The 19069-nt window shown below is 53.9% G+C and overlaps 2 protein-coding genes across 2 annotated transcripts in view; one reads left to right on the top strand and one right to left on the bottom strand.

Moving 5' to 3' along the window:
* The window catches only part of CAMK1G (calcium/calmodulin dependent protein kinase IG), a 28460-nt gene extending 23016 nt beyond the window's left edge, over window positions 1–5444 (top strand). Inside the window, exons 7-12 of the mRNA XM_061185540.1 lie at window positions 439–514; window positions 1591–1703; window positions 2463–2541; window positions 3998–4085; window positions 4322–4746; window positions 5322–5444. Coding sequence (XP_061041523.1) covers window positions 439–514; window positions 1591–1703; window positions 2463–2541; window positions 3998–4085; window positions 4322–4746; window positions 5322–5412 — 872 coding nt within the window. The 3' untranslated portion in view covers window positions 5413–5444. The remainder of the gene's footprint in view (window positions 1–438; window positions 515–1590; window positions 1704–2462; window positions 2542–3997; window positions 4086–4321; window positions 4747–5321) is intronic.
* Window positions 5445–7436: 1992 nt separating this feature from the next.
* LAMB3 (laminin subunit beta 3) overlaps window positions 7437–19069 on the bottom strand; it is a 41069-nt gene continuing 29436 nt past the window's right edge. Inside the window, exons 15-23 of the mRNA XM_061187494.1 lie at window positions 17753–17913; window positions 17432–17652; window positions 16953–17150; window positions 16490–16634; window positions 12616–12823; window positions 12061–12202; window positions 11472–11648; window positions 10607–10760; window positions 7437–7946 (exon numbers count right to left, since the gene is read on the bottom strand). Coding sequence (XP_061043477.1) covers window positions 7810–7946; window positions 10607–10760; window positions 11472–11648; window positions 12061–12202; window positions 12616–12823; window positions 16490–16634; window positions 16953–17150; window positions 17432–17652; window positions 17753–17913 — 1543 coding nt within the window. The 3' untranslated portion in view covers window positions 7437–7809. The remainder of the gene's footprint in view (window positions 7947–10606; window positions 10761–11471; window positions 11649–12060; window positions 12203–12615; window positions 12824–16489; window positions 16635–16952; window positions 17151–17431; window positions 17653–17752; window positions 17914–19069) is intronic.

Below are 19069 nucleotides of genomic sequence, written 5' to 3' on the forward strand. Positions count from 1 at the left end.
AGTCCTCAATTAATGGAACTTCTGCTTTCAGGGAGATCCCAATCTAGTGGGAGAGACAGCCTTCACCTTGCAGATTTCCCTGTCTGAAAGGAGGCACAAGGTGCCTGTACTGGGGGTCCCCCATCTGAGTGGGGAGATATAAGCCCTGCCTCCAGAGAGTACTCAGTCTAATGGGGAAAACATAGCCCTGGAGATCCCCAGTCTGATGGGGGAGTCATAGGCCCTGTCATGGGAACTTTCAGTCTGATGGAGGAAGATTTAGTCTGCTGGGAAAGACACAGTCCCTGCCCTAGGGGAATTTTCAGTCTTAAAAAACAACACTATCCCAGGCGCTACCCTAGTCCTCTTCGCTAAGCTGCTTCCTGACATTTGTCCCTCACTCCTCAGCTTTTTCTCTTGCCCCTGCTCAGCTTTGACTCTGCCTTTGGTTTGCTGCAGCTCCAGAAGTGTTGGCCCAGAAACCCTACAGCAAGGCTGTGGATTGCTGGTCCATTGGCGTCATCACTTACATATTGTGAGTAGAAGCTGGCATTGGCTCAGTTCCTGAGGAACCTCAGAGCCTGCTCACCCTTTCTTCTCTCCTCCCCATCTCAGCTCCTTGAGCAGCATCCACCTCCAAAGCACGTGCATGTACACATGCACACACACACGTGCGTACACACACACACTTACGCACACAGCTCCAAAGGCTCTTGTCCTGATCTCCACCAGGCTATAAAAACAGAGCTCAGTGTGAACCCACTGTTCAGCCACATGGCACTCCCTCTTTAAGCACCCCACCCCCATTTACTGTATATAAATGTATTGAGTCCCACTCTGTGGCTGTGGAATGAGCAATAAAAGAGGGAGAAGCCAAGCTAAGCTTAGAAGCCAAGTGGGCAAAATGTTCACATCTCAGATTTCTCTCCTGGCAACGTCAGCCCAAGGCAAAATGATGGCCTGGATGAACCCGACCCTTGTAACCGCTCCTCTCCACACATTCTCAGGCTCTCCCTTCCAAACCCGCTCACCGCCTCTTCCCCAGCATCCCTTCTCACCTATAGCAAACTTTGCTCTTAGGAAAATAACCTGCGATTAGTCATTTACGCCTTAGTGTGGGCGCATTTCTCTATTTCCTCAGCTTATGTTGAATAATGCTTCTCTTCATTCATCTACTCAACAAATATTCATTGACTGTCTGCTCTGTGCCAATCAGTGGTTTAGGTACTGAAGAATGACGAACAAAGGAGCCTAAAACATCCCTCATTAAACTTACATTCAAGTGGACATTTCTACCATCCTTCTTAAAAATAGTTTATATGTCATCTGAGAGTCAGGGGAAGTATGTGGAGAGGTGGTGAGGGTTTGGGGGAGATAATGTACAAAGAGGCCTTTCAGGGTGGCCTGTTCAGAGCTTTGACTCCTGCATAAACACTTGAAAGAACCTGCATCATTCCTGAATCAGAGGTAGACCCATGTCCTGGTCACACTGCTGGTGGGGAACTTTATGTTGCCTGCCTGTGTATATAGTGGGAGGCTGGACAGTGGGGAGAGGTTGGCCCAGGGAGGATGGGGTCGTTCAGCAGCGTGTACCTTCCTATTCCACTGCAGGCTGTGTGGGTATCCCCCCTTCTATGAAGACACTGAGTCTAAGCTTTTTGAGAAAATCAAGGAGGGCTACTATGAGTTTGAGTCTCCGTTCTGGGATGACATTTCTGAGTCAGGTAAGACCAGCCAGTGTGAAGGACAAAATAACAGGCTCAAGGCAGAGGCTGCCAAGAGACAAGAGCTTAACAAAGGATGACAGTCCTGGCTCATGACAGTCCCTGGGGAATCTAACAGAACAGGCTCCAAGGATAGTGGAGAAATCTTTATCTGGGTCAAAGGCCAAGGAAGTGATTCACAATTCAGGTTCATGCTTTTGTTTTCCTGGAGGCAGAACCGCAGTATGTCTGGTAAAAGCAGGGGAGGTGGTTCAGATGAGGGGCCAGGAGGGCAGAGCCAGGCTCAGGGGAGTGTTCCAGGCAGGAGTGGCAAAACCAAAGCCAAGTTTTGCCTTTCACATATCAAGATCAGGAGTCTGCAATGTCTGTGTGTGGGAAGGTTATCAGTATTTGTCGTTGGGTCCATTAAGTGGGGATCAGAGCTGGGATAAGCTAGCATTCACACGTGTGCCCATGTACGGTGCTGGCCCCTGACTGGTGCAAATGTGCACCTGCATGGCATCAGGCACGTTGGTGCCTCGTGCCCAGAGATGTATCTACAGTGTTGGGTGGGTGACACGGCTGCATAGAGCCTTTCTGGTGGCTTGTGGTGGGTTGTTGTCAGGTGGTTTGGTTTTTTCTCTCTTTCAAGACTCTTAAAATTGCCTCTTTGGAAGATGAGCTAAAGGTGCTTTCAGTGCCACCCACCAGCCTGGAAGTGCATTTCCATCAGTCATGAAATCTGGTCCTTATCTGTTGTATCTTTGATTGCTCCCTCAGCCAAGGATTTTATTTGCCGCCTGCTGGAGAAGGACCCGAATGAGCGGTACACCTGTGAGAAGGCCTTGAGGCACCCCTGGTGAGTGAGGAATGGGGGATGGGCTCTAGACCCTCACCTGTCGTTCCGCAAACACCATGCTGACTCGTTCTCAGCGTGTTTCCCTGGAGTCTGCTTGCCGTAGCTGTTTACTGTGTGACATCCAAAGGGCACAGAACAGACCCAGCTAGAGAAGAAAATATCATTTAATTAAGTGGATTCTGACTCAATGGTGGCAGCTGGGTCATCTAGTCAAGTTCAGGAGGCAGATGCAACTAGACAGGTAACTTTGCCCTGTCCTTAAGAGCATCATTTTACTCTGGGGTCAAAGTCTGTTCCATGCAAGGTGCTTTGAGAACAATCACAAAGCAACCAATTGGTAAAGCAGGTAAATAAAGTCTTGAAACTCTTCTTTTTTCATGCTACACCCCTGCTGGAAAATTTACAAGCTCCCCAATTCCCACCACAGCAAATCTTGGTTTTCCCTAATCTGGCCTGACCCGTTACCTCCAACTTCATTTCTCAGGATTTCCAGCGTACCTTCTGTATTCCAGAAAGGCCTAATAGCTATATTTCTCTCCCTGCCCTCCCCCTCCTTCTAAACCAAGTTTTTCCCAAATTATACCTTGGGTCGTACCATTCTCACCACATCGAATACCCTGCATTGGATGTAGCATTCTTCAGGATCCAGAGCAGTTTTTGTCCTTCTCTAAAGCCCTGCCTCCTGCAATCTGGACAGACCTCCCCATCTTTCCTTATCCATTACACAGCTCACCATGAATTACTCTAGTTCATGGAATGAAACAAGGCTTCAAACCTACACTGTAAGCCCCTAGCGATCAGGGCTACGTCTGTTACTTCTCTGGGTCCCTTAGTACCTAGAAAGTACTGTGTACGTGGCAAGTGTCTGAGGGACACTTAGAGATGGATGAATAACAGGCTGAGGGGACAAGAAAAGGGCAGCCTGTATTGGGTGGCCTTACTGAGGAAAGTTTGCAGGAGAAGGTGGGTTCTGAGCAAAGTTTTGAGCCAAAGGATGGTGACAGCCCAAACGCCCTCTGACATGGGGTGGGGGGATAGGGTCAGTAAACTTTTTTTCTGTAAAGTGCCAGATAGTAAATATTTTAGGCTTTGCTGGCCATATCATCTCCATGGCAACTACTCAATCCTCCCATTGCAGCTCGGAAGCAGCATAGCCCATAGCTGAATGAATGGGCGCGTCTGTGTCCCAGCAAGATCTTATTTACAAAAGCAGGCAATGAGTAGATTTGGCCCACAGGCTATAGGTTGCCCACCAGCTCTAAAGCAAGTTTCTAAAGCATAGGCCCCCTATGACCTGCCCGGAGGAAAGAGGAGCCCTGGCTCCAGCCCTTTCCTAGCTCCGGCTGCCCTTGTCCTGAGGCAGTCCACTCAGTTTACCCTATGCCCAGCCCCCTGCCCAACCCCTGGCTGAGTCCCTGTAACCACCACTAGCCAGGAGTCCCCTCCACGTCCACAGGATTAATGGAAACACAGCCCTCCACCGGGACATCTACCCGTCAGTCAGCCTCCAGATCCAGAAGAACTTTGCCAAGAGCAAGTGGAGGGTGAGTTGTCCTCTCCTGGAGGCGGGCAGGCTGTCTAGGCCCTGGAGGCTGGGCTGGGGCAGCTGGGGTAGGGGCTTTCCCTGGGGTCTCCCAGCAGACCCTGGAGTTCCCTGAACCCTCTCTGAAATGAGAAGTGCACACGTCGGTTTCAAGAGGTCGCAGGGCAAAGGGAAAGCTTAAGCCTTACGGCCCTCTGAAGACGGAGACGGCCAGAGACTGGTCTCGTATCTCCTCAGCAAGCCTTCAACGCAGCAGCCGTGGTCCACCACATGAGGAAGCTGCACATGAACCTGCACAGCCCAGGTGTCCGCCCGGAGGTGGAGCACAGGCCACCCATCACTCAAGCCTCTGAAGCCTCAAGACCCAGCTCCCCTGAGATCACCATCACCGAGGCACCCGCCCTGGACCAGAGTGTGGCCCTCCCTGCCCTGACCCGGCTGCCCTGCCAGCATGGCCCCCTGCCCACTGCCCCTGGGGGCAGGTCCCTCAACTGCCTGATCCACGGCTCCCTCCGCATCAGCAGCAGCCTCGTGCCCATGCAGCAGGGGCCCCTGGCCGTCGGGCCCTGCGGCTGCTGTTCCAGCTGCCTGAGTGTCGGGACCAAAGGGAAGTCCTCCTACTGCTCTGAGCCCACGCTCCTCAAAAGGGCCAACAGAAAACAGTACGTATTTTCAGCCAAAGCCCAAGGCCTAGCCCTGCTCAGCCTGGGTCTGAAAGAACTCAGGCAATGGAGCTGAAAGAAACTGACCAGAGAGCCTCTCCCATTTGGGGGCAGCTCTGTAGGGTGGAAGAGCTCTGGATGCAGGGGGAGGAGGGGGTCAAGGGAAATGCCTCCAGTCCTGTCCCCACCCCTCACCAGCTGTGTGGCCACTGTCATTTCAATCCATATCTCTGTTTCTAGTTTGCTCATCTGTAAAATGGGTTGATTGGATCATACCTGCTCAGCCTGCCCCACAGAGGTACTGTCAAAGTTTAGTGAGGCAACAGGGATTATAAATGCCTGCAGAAAGCTGGGTAGATGTGAGTGGTGGGCGTTAGATCCCTTGAGTTTCCAGGGCCTCTGTGTTTTGGGGGGACATTGGGGGCTTGGTTATCTCATTCATCTTTTCTATAAAGGCTCATACTTTCTGAAGCTCATAAAGGGAGGGCTGAGCGGCAGCCACAGGCACAGAGAATTATCCCGGCTCTCCTTCCTCCTCAAATACTCTATAGCCTGCTACTTCATTTCCTTTCCAGGAACTTCAAATCGGAGGTCATGGTGCCAGTTAAAGCCAGCGGCAGCTCCCACTGCCGGGTGGGGCAGACGGGAGTCTGTCTCATTATGTGATCCCTGGGGCCTGTGTCTGTGTCACTACAATTTTCAGGTGAGGGAACTAGAGGGAGGAGGGCCAGGGCTGTGGGCTCAGGGGGAAATCGCAGTCACAGAGTCTCAGTGATGGGGTCCGAGGGGTACCAGAGGCGACAGCACCCCCCCAACCCTGAACCCCCTTCTTCTGCAGGAGAGATAGCTATTCACCTCTTCTCTGCCTTTCCAAACCTGGAGTCTACGCTGCAGTGGGAAGAAGGGAGAGCCAGCCGAGCAAGGCCTGATCAGAAGGAGCAGACAGCTGCCACCTGGGGCAGACCCTCACAGAAGGCCCAGGAGTGAGTCCCCAAGCGTGGAGGCCTCGCCGAAGCTGTGGGTGGGAGGAGCGGCATCCGAGGTTTCCAGGTCTCCCTGGCCTGCCCGCTCCGTGCCCCCAACCCTACGTGCCGTGGCTCTGCACAGTGTCCGTAGATAGTTCTCACCCAGGTCTGTGTTGTTTGTCGTGAAAAGCTTAATGGGCTGGCCAAGCTGCGTCACCATCTCCGAGCAAAGCCACATGGAGCATCTACCCAGACTCCCCGCTCAGCACACACGCTGGATCATGCCTCTCCAGCCTCCGTCCTCATAGCCAGAATGGGCTCGTTAATGGAGTGGCCTGTGCATCTGCATGAATGAAAGGCAGCTTCGTGGTCTGCTTGTGAGCTCTCCAAGTTCAAATCCTAACTCCAGGATTAGCTCCAAACCCAGCCAGCCTACGCCCAGCACTCTTCTGATCACCTCCCTCCCTGCCCCCCCATCCAAAAGCAGGACCACACCCTCCAAGATGAAAAAGAAAGAAACCCGAGGCAAGGTACCGTAAGGAATTACTATCCTGGCCGGATGCCCTCTACACACACACTCAGTCGAATAAAAATTGGAAGCTGACTGTTCGTTCAGCCAGTAATTCAAATCCTGCTTCTGCTCCCCTTTCCCTCCCTGAAAATCAGGCACGTTGTTCTTGTCCCTTCCCAGTTTTCTTGTCTCCCGCTCCCTCCAGCTTCATGCTCTGTGTTGTGCTGAATAAAATGAACATATTTTTTTCTATGAGGCTTTCTTTGGTTCTTCTCTAAGTCAGAAGCAGCTCAGGGGCTTCTGGGCTTTCTGGAGTGGAAAATGCACGGAGAGCTTGAGGTAAGGTAGGACCTAGCGACGGTAGGAGTGGTCGGGGGACACACAGTGGGCCAGGCACCTGGTGACATGAGCTACACGCATCAACTCATTTCCTTCTCAGAACAACCCCTTGGGAGAGGTGCCCCGGAACCCAGACAGCCCAGCCTGAGCAGCCATCCTCCTAATGCCTGTAATAGATGAACTTGGGTTTGAGGCCTAGCTCTGCCCTGCCTGCCACATCCGTGACCTTGGGGGAGTCACTCAACCTTTTGTGCCTTGGTTTCCTCACTTGGCGACAACAGTGCCACTTATATCATGAGATAATGCAGATGATGTATCTAGCATGGAGCTCAATAAATAATTACTATGATCAATAAAGACCAAGAAGTTCATGTAGATAAAATGCTAGCACAGTGTCCGGGCCACAGTTAGCGCACAAACGTTCGTGCCATTTCCATATCTGTCGGCACACACATTCACACACACATACACACATCCATTTACAGCTTCTTTTTGAGATCTCTAGAGACACAGAGTCTGGTCTTAGTTCTGTCTCTAGGAGCTGTGTGATTTTGAACAGCTTGCTTCCCGTCTCTGGATTTCTACATTTTCTTCTGTAAACGAGAAACTGCATAGTTGTTCAGAGGTGAAAATGCCTCCTCTGGTCTCTCAAGGATAGAATCCATCAGTTCCTGGAGCAAAAGGGCCCCGTCTCCCTAAGTCTGGGTGATGAGTCGCTAGACTGAGCAGAGTGGGGGCAGCCTATTCTTCACCCACCACCAGGCCTCGGGCTTCAGCAGAGGAGCACCCAGGAACCCCAGATGGGAGACAGAAACAAATGAGAAATGTTTACTTCACAGGGAGACAGACTATTTCCCCTCTTTGAAACTCCAGGCTCCTTTCTATAGATTTTTATTGGGCTTTTCACTTGTACATCATTTTTAGTTATGTTTCTGTGTTGGTCCAGGATTCAGCCTCAATGGAGAATGAAGGGCAAGGACACTGCCCAGCCAAGCGCCCTCCACTTGAGAGCTCCTGGTTACAATGATGTGGCCCGCCTCCACCATCTCTGTCCCTCAATGGTAGTTGTCCCATCAGCCCAGGCTCAGCTGCAGCCCAGAGTAATCCTAACAACTGCACACCAGGGTGGTCCAGGCTGTGCTTTAGGCTGCATAAAATTTTCCTGGAGCTGGAAAGTATTCCAAGCCAGTCTGGCCCCCAGAAGCAAAGAGGGCAGATGAGCAGGGCCACAGGCTGGACGCTGGCGCATCACTTGCAGGTGGCGTAGTAGAGCACGCGCCCATTGATATGGTTGCGGATCTGCTCCACGTGCTTCTCCAGCCCCGTCAGGTCCGCCGAGCGAAGCATGATGGCCTGGCTCCCCCGAAGCAGCTCCGACTCCATGTCTGAGGGCAGATGGAACAGGAGGGGGAGGAAGAGGAGCTGGGGAGAAGACTCCCAACCTGAAGACTCCCAACCCTTCCTTCTCCTCCCACCCACCTGGATGCAGCATCTGCGGGAGAAATCACCTCCACCTTGAGGGAGTCTGGCCCCTAAGGCAGCTCTCTCCAGCCTCAGGCCTCTCCAGCCCCCATCCCACTCTTAGAGAAACATGGCAGGGGCCAGACCCAGGAAGCCCTTACCCCAAGGATCCTCTGCCCCTACTCTTCTCCTCTGCTCTAGGCAGAGTTGTCCCAGGCTGATGAGGGAGGCCACTGGCACCAAGATTAGAAACCCACTATGTTGGACCCAGACAGCTGCCATCCCACCAATGATTCCTCAGGTGGGCACCAGGGCAAAAGAGCTGGGTGGCCAGAATTCCTCCCCATTGTCTCTTCCCAAAAATGCCACTCCAGATAAATCTATTCCTCCCCCTCCGGTCCATTCCGCATACCGCCACCAGATTATGTGTGGAGGATGTGAAGGACTCCAAAGTGATCTAATCTAGCCTGTCCCCCGTGTCATCCTAGGCAGGAGCCCCCTGCACCACATTCATGAGAGCTGGTACCCAGCCTCAGCCTGAACTTTCCAGGAATAGGGCCAGGGGGCACTGTCTCACAAGGCTCCAACTTTAGGCAGCTCTGCTTGTTAAAAAGTCTTCTCATTAAGCCAGAATCTGAGCACATCTTGCTGCCACCCAATTGTCCCAGGTCGGTCTTCTGGGGTGTAGGAATCTATTCTTTCTGTTTCCTACATGGCAGTCCTTCACATGTGTGAGGCCCCATCTTCCCCAGATGAAACCGCCCTAGTTCCTTCATCCACTCCTCATCTGATATAATCACCAGGCCTTCCCTACATCCCAACCCTGGCCACCCTCCCTCTCAAGTGTGTGGGTTCATCAGTATCCCTTTTGAAGATGTAGTAGCCTCCATTGAACTCGATCTCACCTGGGAGATCAGCAGAGTGTAACAGGGTTATTAACAGACTGACATTCAGCCAGTGGGTACCCACATGGACCTATGGGTTAATAAAATACTGAAATTTTTACAGTTGCTGTTCTGTTCCCCGACCCCCATCCCCAGAGGCTCCTTCAGCATGCTTCTCCCCATAACCCTGCAATTAAAGGTAAATTCCTGCAAGCAGGTAAATGCTTGCTCCAATGCTACAACCTGAGCCTTTCTGGCTGGTAGGTGCAGGTAAATGCTTGCTGCAGTGCTACAACCTGAGCCTTTCTGGCTGGTTAGGTGCAGGACACACCAGTTACTAAATATTTTTAATATCATCCTTGAGCAATTACTCCCCTTGTCTTGGCTGCTTTGCATTTATTAGCTCTTTTGGCAGGAGCAAGGCACGTCTGACTTATATCAAGCTTACAGTTACTCAAAACTCTTGGGTCTTTTTCAGGTGAGTAGCAGCTCATACGTGTTTATCACTAACCGGTTATAAAGTGTTTAGTACATTATCCACTGAGAAGCCAGACGTCACCTGAGCTACACTTGTGAGTTTAGGTCCAAACAAGGCCAGAGTGAGAGAGAATTTTTCTCCTTACTTAATTTTATCCTGTTAGTTTCAGCCCATCCTTTCAGACTTCTGAGACTGCCTTAGAATGCTAGTTCTGTTATCTAGTGTATTAACTACCTGTCATCCTCAGATTTGATTAGCAAATTCTTAATCTTCATACAAGACACTGATGGACAGGGCCAGGGCGTGCACTGACCCAGCCCTGGGCTCCTCTATCTAGGTCAGCTCTTCTCGCCTCCCCCTTCAGTTGTGGCCGGCCACAGCCACTGTCAACTTGCCAGCCCACCTTTCTCCATAGTGTCCACCTAGCTAGCCAAACAGATTTTTGTCAAAAGCTTTCTCTAAAATACAGAGACTCTGGTTTTGTCATTCACAGGGCAGTGACCCCATCATCACATCTCAGAGACTGAGCCTGGAAATCTCTGTTCTCCTTTCCGAGGAACCTCAGAACCCTTTTGAAAGCTTCTTTCATTATGGTTTGCCATATTCAAAACCCTTGGATGGTTTCCTACTGCCTCCAGGGCTGAGTCTACCCACCTCCTCCTGGCATCGGGGCCAGCCACGTGGACCAGCCACACTGGCTCCATGCTACTTCTCTCCCACCTGTTCTCTCCTCATCAACCCTCCTCTCCAGTTGGGTGGTCCCGCCTCCATCCTCAGAACATGTCTTGATGTCTCTCCTCCTCCTCACAGCCTCTTCCAGGCTTATACATCCTCCCAGGCCCACCTCAAATCTTATCTTTTTTGAACATTACCTTCTCTGAACATTTCTCTCTGACGTTATTTATCCTCTGAGCCCCTAGAGCTCCTATCATTCAGGCTTTTATCACAGTCCTCCTTGTGCTATTAAATACAGTTTCATGAAGCTGGTGGCCAATAGGAAAAATGGATTGCGAGCCTCTTGAGGGCAGGCCTAGTCTTTGTGAACATGTCCACACGCCTCAAAGCCACATTATATGCCTTGTACTTAGTAGGTGCTCAGGAAATCCCAATTGATCTCACTGCCTTAGCACTGCTAGCTCCAAACATTAGGCCTCAGAAACCCTGGGTTGGGAGCAGCCTTCAGGGATGCCCTGAAGTCCAAGGCCCTGGACCACTCCCTCACCTTTCATCCTGTCCATCATCTCCATGGTTTCCCCAAACAGTTCCTCTGCCTCCGTCTTGATGCTCAGGATCCGGCTGCCCTGCTCTCCCAGCATGGGGCTCCGACCCAGCCGGTCCTTCAACTCAGCATATTTTTGCTTTATTCTCTCAAATCCCTGAAAAAGGAAGAACAGTCTCCACATCATCATCATCCAAAGTCCTGAAGACCTTTGGCTGAAGGACTTGATGTAACCCAAATCAGCACACAGAGATGAGGTGCCTCCTAATATCCCCAATGGGTTGATTCTGCCTATAAAAGCCCCTGGGCCACAAGCCATACCTTAACTTCTGTATTTCCCTCCCTTCATCTGCAGTGCCAGTGCAGGGCCAGGTACACAGCTGTCACTTAATAGTATGCTTGGCAGCTTGGCCATTGTACCGGGACCACCAGTACCCTGGAGACACTGAAACTGGCTCTTCAACCTTCTCTCTGATCTAATTCTGACAGTGATGGGGCTCAGGTTGGGCTAAGTCAAGAGTTTCTGTCTGGGCTGGATAACCGCGACAGGGGACAAGCTCTGGATCAGGTGTCAAGAGACCTCCTTTGTAGATGAGCTTTAGGTCTGGACAGAGTCACCACTTCATCTGTGAAAGGAGAGGGATTGGACCGGCTCTTTCCAGCATCCCTGAACCAGCTCCACCAAAGGCAGCCAGAGGGAGAATTCAGATGCCTGGCCAGGCGTGCCTTAATCCTGAAGCCCCTGCTGGATATTTCAGAATAACTGTTACTCAAAGTGCTTTGGAGCCCCTGGTCTTATAAAGTGTACAGAGTCGTCTCCTGCTCCCGCTGGCCATGCTTGCTTGGGCTGACTCTGCCTTCTAGGTACCTCCTGGGCACTCAGTGCCTGCTCGCTGGCTTCCTCTGCCAGCTGCTGGGCCTGGGCTGCCTGCGCCCGCTGCTGCCTGGCCCGGTGGCTGAGCTCCTCCATCCGTGCTCGGAAGCCACCCAGCTGCTCCATCATGCCGGTCACCAGTCTTTCCGCTGGCCCCAGCACCTGCTGAACCTTTGTGGAAAAAGAGACCCGGAGTTTGGGGTGGGTCTCATAGGCAGTGACCTTCATTCTTCTCTCCTCCAACTCATCAGGCCACAAAAACTCTCTACAACCAGGACATCACTATCACACCCATCCCAATCCTCTATCTACCCCCTGGCATCCAGGCCTCCCCCTTCTCCAACTCAGCTGACCACCTCCCCGCCCACTCCTGCAGCAGCTCAGAGCCCACCCACCCTGGCTTCCGCACCAGCCACGAGAGCAGAAAACCAAAGGCTTGAAGCCAGGCCCAAGGTTCATAGGCTCCCTTCTTTAGGGCCCCAGCTCAGTTTCCACCCAGGTCACTTCCTGGCATCTTCTATGCCTTGCGCCTGAGTCTGAATGTTCATTCCCACAAGTGGGGGAAGGAAGTCATAATGCCTACCTCAGCAACCCTGTCTTGGATAAGCTGAAGGGAGCGGCGGGTGCCTTGCATGGTGTCCCGGGCCTCCTGCAGTGCCAGCGTGCCCTGTCGCAGGTTCCCCAGCACATCCTCCACCTGGCCCTCCACTGTGTGGGCTCGGCTCCTGGGGCCGGGGGAATGGAAGGGGGAGGGGAATAGAATGCGTGCACAGTGAATGAAGAGATGTGGGTCCAACTCACTCCCCAGTCCAGAGAATATCCTTTCCAGCCAAGATAAGAGGCCGAGTATTAACTCAGTAGTTTTTCCATCCCAGGACCCCACCAAGCAAGTTGTCTGAGGCAGCCTTTGGGGACGGTTTCCAATAAGGAAGACGGGGCCGTGCCGAGTAAAGTTTAAGCTGGATGCTGTGTATCACTTCACCATCCCCCCCCCCCCACCACGGTAAGCGCCTCCTCCTGTATCCCAGCCCTCGGCACCCCTCTGACTTGCAGACGTTCCTCTCTTGCTTCCAGCAACAGAGTTGGGGGGCAAAACCCCAGCCCGATCCTGGGAGAAGTTCAGGGCCCAGGGCCACACCTGGCCTGCTCAGCCTCAGCCTGGAGCCTGCGAGCCCGAGCGATGTCCTGCTTGGTCTGAGAAAGCACCAGGTCCACGTTGGGGAGCCTGGCTGCGATGGCCTGGATCTCATTCATCTTCTGCAGGACTGTGGCAGAGTCTGTGGGCAGCCACAGGGCCAGCACGGCCTCACTGACCTCCTGGATGGTGGCTGTGTCGGTGTCAGGGTCTGGAAGACAAACCATCCATCGGAATGGGGGAGCTCAGCCACCTCCCCAAAGATCAGAGGCCTCTCCAGGCTGAGCAGCCCCCGTGGGCAGCACCTCCATGCCATCTCTGCCCAAGAGAGCTGCCACTCCCTCCCAGGCACACTCAGGCGCCCTGCTCTGAGAATTTCCGGGCTCGCTGCCGCGGGAGGATGGCTGTCGGCACAGCTGTGGCAACTAAGTGGCACCACAGGAAGCTGCAGGCTGGGGAGGAGGAGGTGGTACCAGGCAGCTGGTACTGAACAATGCCTGGAGCACAGATATAATCAGCCCTAAGGTGGGGAGACCAGCCAGGAACTGCAACTGCTTCCTTGGCAGTAAGACCCCTTCCACGTGCCCCTCCTCTGGGGCAGAGTGCTCGCTTTTGCAAAGGCAGATCAAGATTACCTGGGCTTTGCTCACGTGTCACCTTCTGAGAGAAGCCAGCCCAGGCCATCCAATCTAGGATCGCAACCTCTACCTTCTGCCAACACTCCTTATCCTCCTTCTCAGCTTTATCTTTCTCCCTAACATTTATCACCACCCACGTGCTGAACACTTAACTCATTTATTGGGTTTTCTGTCATTTCCCCACTAGAATGTAAACAACATGAGGACAGGGACTGGCTTTCATCCACAGCTATAGCCCAGCCCCTAGCACAGTGCATGGCACTTGGAGGCACTCTGTTTGTACATTGAATGAATGATTGAAGGGGCTCCAGTCTCGGGCCTCCTCTTTACTATTCAAGCAAACTGGGACAAGTCAACTGGCTTCATTGAGCTCAGTTTCCTGATCTGTGAAATGGGAATCACGATGCCCAACCTCAAGGGATGATATGAAACAATCAATTTAGCAAGAATTTCACAATCCAACTCTGGGTCAGAGAGTAAGGTCAGAAGTACAGAGATGGCATCTCCTCCCCATGGTCACTTTTGCAGATTCCACTGGTACTGACATGGTAGGGAAGGGGGCACCCGCCCACCCAGATAGTTTGCCCTGGGACTTAACTCCTCTGGGGCCCACCCAGCCTTACTCTGCAATCAAAGGTTTCCTCACCAGCTGGCTACACAGGTCCTAGACCCAGTCCCCTCCCCATGCCAGGTGGAAGGACATTCCTGGAAGGTGGAAACCATGCCTCTTTATTGCTATGTCCTTTTGGGGCCAGAGCAGCACACCGCAGGAGCGCAAGGCATAATTGCGGCTGAGTTGCATGAAGTGGGCTCTTCCCCAATTACAAGCTTTCACAAGGACCTCCCCATAGAGACCACCAACCTCTCACCTAACCCAGAGTCCTACTCTCAACACGGCTTATATGTGCCTTCCCTAGAAAGCCTCTTACGGCAAGCACACCCTCACCTAGCGCCTGCCCTTCCTTTGTTCTGCTTCACTTCAGCTGCACCCGTGGGCTTGGTCTGAGTTACACTCAGTTTCATGGGCTTGTGAGTCTCAGGGTGGGCTCAGCAAGCATTCACTGCTCTGAGCAGCAGGACGTGGGGAGCTGAGACTGCAAGTCAGATTGGACTCGGTCCTTGCCCTCATGGAGCTTGAAATCTAGTGGGACAAGGAAGCACAGCCCTGAGTGACGGGGGTAAGATCAGGGTGCTAGGACGGCTGTTACAGGGGCACCTAACTCAGTCTGACAGGTCCAGGAAAGCTTCCTGGAGAATGAGATACCCAGGGGATCCTTAGAGGGTGTGTAGGAATTAGCCAGGTTGGGAGGGGTGGGGCAGGGCAGGGGAGACAATGCAGGGAGAGGACAAACATTAGCGAAGGCAAAGAAGCAAGATGGGTGGTGGGGTGCTGGGAGTTGGTCCATCTCATAACGCAATAATCTAGAGTGTGGACTCCGGAGTGAGGTGAACCCTACCCGTACTGCCTCCAAGCTGGATGCTTTTAGGCAGGTTTCTTAACCTCCCTGTATCTGGAGTCCTCACATGCAAAGTGGTAGGCAGTAGGGATTAAATAATGTGAAGCACTTAGAACAGTGCCTGGCACTTAGTAAGAACTCAGTAAACCTGACCTATTATTTTTGTCACTTCCTTTGATGACCTGAGAAAGATGGTGTCTCCTCCCTCCTCCATTGGTCTTCCACTCTCCCGCCCTCGCTGTGACCCTGCGTGCCCACAGCAGCTGGTACCCATGCCTCCTGCAGCAGGACTCTGGACATTAGAATCCACAGCCATGGAGACTGTAAGAATTGTCCCGGGTCCCTCCCAGGGGCCAGGCCTCTCTCAGGCCCTGCTCCTTCTCTCTGCCCTTCATCCTGTCCAAGGACTCAACCTGAGACACAAGCATAACTGAGGAGACAGCAGGGACTCCGCAGCCCGTCCACTCCCTGCCCATTCATTGGAGCCCGGACTGCACCCCAAGGACAGGCTTCCTATCCCACCACCCCCTAGCTGGGGTTGATGCAGGATGGGGGGCCACCTAGCCTGCCTTACTCGGCTTCCCTCAGGGAAAGTCTTCCTTATTTGTGAGTCCCATCACCAAACTCTGGCCTGTCTCTGCTTCTCTCCAACCTGCCACCGGCACCCAGGAGGGGGCTCTGGCCTCTCGAAGCAAAGGCACCGCAATAGTAGCAGGAAGAACGGCTGTCATTACACCAGGCCCTCAGCTCATGTTAACTGGGCTCCCAGCCAAGCAAATTCCCTGGCAGGGACCAGAAATTTAATAATATCAGTTCATATTCCTGAGGCATCTTTAATTTTTCAAAACACATTTTACATCAGTTGCTTGACGCCCGGAATAAACTTGTAAAATACTATCATCCCCGTTGGCAGAAGCGAAAGATGAGGCAAAGAGGAAAACAACTTGCCCAAAGTCCCACAGATTTCCTGAGTCCTGTCCAGGGACCTTCCCACTCCCCAGGTGGCAAGGGAGGAGATCGGGTTCATTTATTCATTCAATCAACAGTGGGTGCTTTTCTGGGCCTGGACTTATGCTAAGTGCCAGGGACACAGTGCATAAGACAGACAGCCATCCCTGCCCTCTTGGAGTTTAGAGTCCAGTGGGGAGACAAACATTACACTTGTAGACAGGTGAGCTCAACAACCACAGGCTCGGAGTAGAGCAGTGAAGGTCAGACTCCAGAGGGGAATATGGGGGAGGCGGATGACCAGATGGGGTGGTCAGAAAAGGCCCCTCGAGGGAGATATTTAAACTCAGACCTGGAGGGCAAGAATCAGCAGCCTTAGAGAGAGCATCCCAGGCAGAGGAACAAACAGCAAGAGCCTCCGAGGCTGGCAAGAGCCTGGCCTGTTCAAAGACAGTTTGTGAGCAAAGTGGAGAGGATACAGGCCATACCCAGGAGGTAACAGAGGCCATGGTAAGGAGCTGAGAGTTTATCCCAAGAACAAGGGAAAGCCAGTGAAGGATTTTAGGCATGAGCGGGATGTGACCCCGCTTACACATTTTTCAAAGATGTTTCAGACTGTTCTGCTGAGAATGGGCTATGAGGGAGCAGGAAGGAGGTGGGGGGTCACCTACAGGCCGTGCAGCCATCCAGGTGAGTGACGGGGGCTGGTCCAGGGGCATGGAGACCAGGGAAGGAAGTAGCTGACTGATGAATGGGATGAGGGACAGGGAATGGGGCACTGAGGACAGGCAGAAGTCAAAACATCAGCCCAGGGAAAGGTGAAGGCCAGCTCACCTGAGAGGAAGTCCCGGACCTGCTGGATGAGGAGCCGCGTGCGTGTGACGTCCTCCTCCATCTGGGAGCGGCTGGTGCTCACCTGCATCTCCAGGCGCTGAGCATCCGACTGCACCTGCGAGGTGGCTTCCTCGGCTGCCCTGATCTGCTGACACACACTATGGGTCAGCAGTGGTTAAAGCCCCAGGAGGGCCTCTCAGCAGCCCCCGAGGGTTCTGTAGGCACCTGCTACCCAAGATCTACCTAGGAAACTTTTGTAACTAGCTTGGTTTGGCCCCGGAAGAAATGATGTAAAAACACTGGCCTCAAACTCCATCTCTCACTTGCTGTAGGGCCACGGGAAAGTCACCTGACATCTCTGGGCTTTCGACTCCTGGCTGCAAAATGGGAGCTCTGCCTTGCTCAGGGGCTCTGTCCCCCCTGCCTCCCTTACATGGGCCCAACCCACCTCAGCCACACCTACCATCTGCCTGGTCTGCTGGAGCTGGGCGTTGAAGCCCCGCAGCTGCTCGGCCACCTGCCCTGCCGTCCGGAAGGCCCCACCTGCCCTGGGGAGAGCACCACTGCAGTGGGAGCCACAGGCCGTGCCGTTGTCTCGGGGACACAGCTCCCCAGGGCATGCTCCTGGGGTGCAAGCCATCTCCCTGGAGCCCCCACAGAGCTGTGGAGAGATGGGGGCATCAGAGGGGGTCCCCAAGCCTCCTCAGTGATCACTCCCCTCCCACACCTGGGAAACAAGCAGCCAGACATCTCCATGGCAACTTGGGCACCAGAAACTTGTTTCCTTGGTAACTGCTGAACACACTATGTGGGGTCAAGGGTTGGGATGGGCGGGGGTGTGGGAGGTCCACGTGGCCCCAGGAGGGAATGTGGAGCAACAGTTGGTGAGTGACAAGCTGGGGCAGGGGGCCTCTGGAAGCGGGGCTCCATGACAGGAGTCACCTTGTTGACGGTGGGTGTCAGATCAGGCAAGGAAGCCATCTCCAGCCTCAGGGCCGCGAGCTGGGGGCCACTGGCTCCTCCTCCTCCTCCCGGCTTCTGTTCCAGCCTCTCCGCCTCTCTCCGGCTGTCCCTGAGCTGGAGCAGCCAGCGGGAGCTGTCCGCGACCTGCTGAGCAGCCTGGGACGACCGCTGGTGGGCCGCGGTCAGCATCCGGAAGGCTTCTGTGGGAAGAAGAGAGGGCACCAAGCTGGCCCTGGACCCGGAGGCCTGGAGACGGAGATGAAGCCTGGCCCGGCGTGGCGTCTGTGTACCCCTCCTCACCTGAAGGATCGGCACTGCTTATTTTTTCAAACTGCTCCCTCTTGCTCTGATACATAACGAGGAGGCGATTGAAGCTTCTGTCCAGATTCTCCAGGTCTCCCGGGAGGGACAAGGTCTCCTCCTCTAGGGGCAAATCCACCTGCAGGCCCTGGAGAGTCTGCCTGAAGTCGGAGAGAAGCTTCCACTAAAATACAGGAGGGGGGCTTCCTCCCCAGAGCCAGCCATCCCCTCGGAGAAATCGCTACCGAGTCAGGAAAAAGAGAGGCCGTCAGCAAAAGCCACAGAAGGGAGCCTCCACAGGCTGGAGAGGATCCTGCTGGGCAAAAGCTAGCACAACCTCCCTCCACCCCTATGCAGGCAGATCCATAAAAATCTCTCCCTCCTTGGCGTGTGTGACCCTAACAGTCCCAGCTTTCCTCCACCTCCCCACGTCGGCTTCCACGAGGAGGATCCCCTGAGCCCCTCCTCCTCCTCCGCTGCCTGCAGGCTGACATCGGCCACCACCTGTACCCCAGGCTCCTGAGTCTCTCTTCTGCAGCCCACACCTCCCCACGGAGCTCCCGTAGCTGCTGCCCACTGGTGGTCTCCACCTGAAGGGGGTCACCTGCCCTGACCCACCGCGGCTGAGCTTTCAGACATTCCTCCCTCCCAGGCCCTTTGCAGCTCCACCCACCACCATTCCCTCCACCAGCCTCGCATTCTCCATGGCCGGGCTTTGCTCAGCACGGACCGTCCTTCCGCAAAGCCCCTCCAGGCCTGCACACCCAGCCCACCAACTGCCTGCGGACTCCCTACTCAGTTCTGAGACCGAGGTCAATGGCACACCTAGGTGGCTCAGGCCCTCATAGTCAGCAAGTGCTCAGGGAAAGCAAACTCCTAAAAACTTCAGAACGAAACCTCACTGAGAAGGCACCTCTGCTAGTAGGAGGGGACTGTGGGTGGGACTGCTCCCATTCCAAAGGCAAACGCAAGTTATTTTTAGAGCCCTGCCTCTCAGATGCCCTCCACAAGGTTGACTAATGCAGAGCTGACTCTCCCACGGGCGGCACCGGGCACTTGAGAGAACTCAGAACTTGGGCTCGTGCCTGTGCTCCCGGTCCCCCGCTCTGCCCCTCGGTGGCCACGTGACTCCATCACGCCACCTATCTGCGCCTGTTTCCCCATCTGCAAGACGCAGGGAATAACACGCACCCCGCCAACCTCCCAGGGCTGTTGTGACAGTGAAAAGAGAGGCGCCTGTGAGAAGCCTTGGTAGACGGTAAAGGGCTGTAACCGATGTAAGGAAGGACCAGTGGAGCCCCTATGTGGACCCACGTC

Source organism: Eubalaena glacialis, chromosome 3, assembly GCF_028564815.1.
Source record: "Eubalaena glacialis isolate mEubGla1 chromosome 3, mEubGla1.1.hap2.+ XY, whole genome shotgun sequence".
NCBI classification, from domain to species: domain Eukaryota; kingdom Metazoa; phylum Chordata; class Mammalia; order Artiodactyla; family Balaenidae; genus Eubalaena; species Eubalaena glacialis.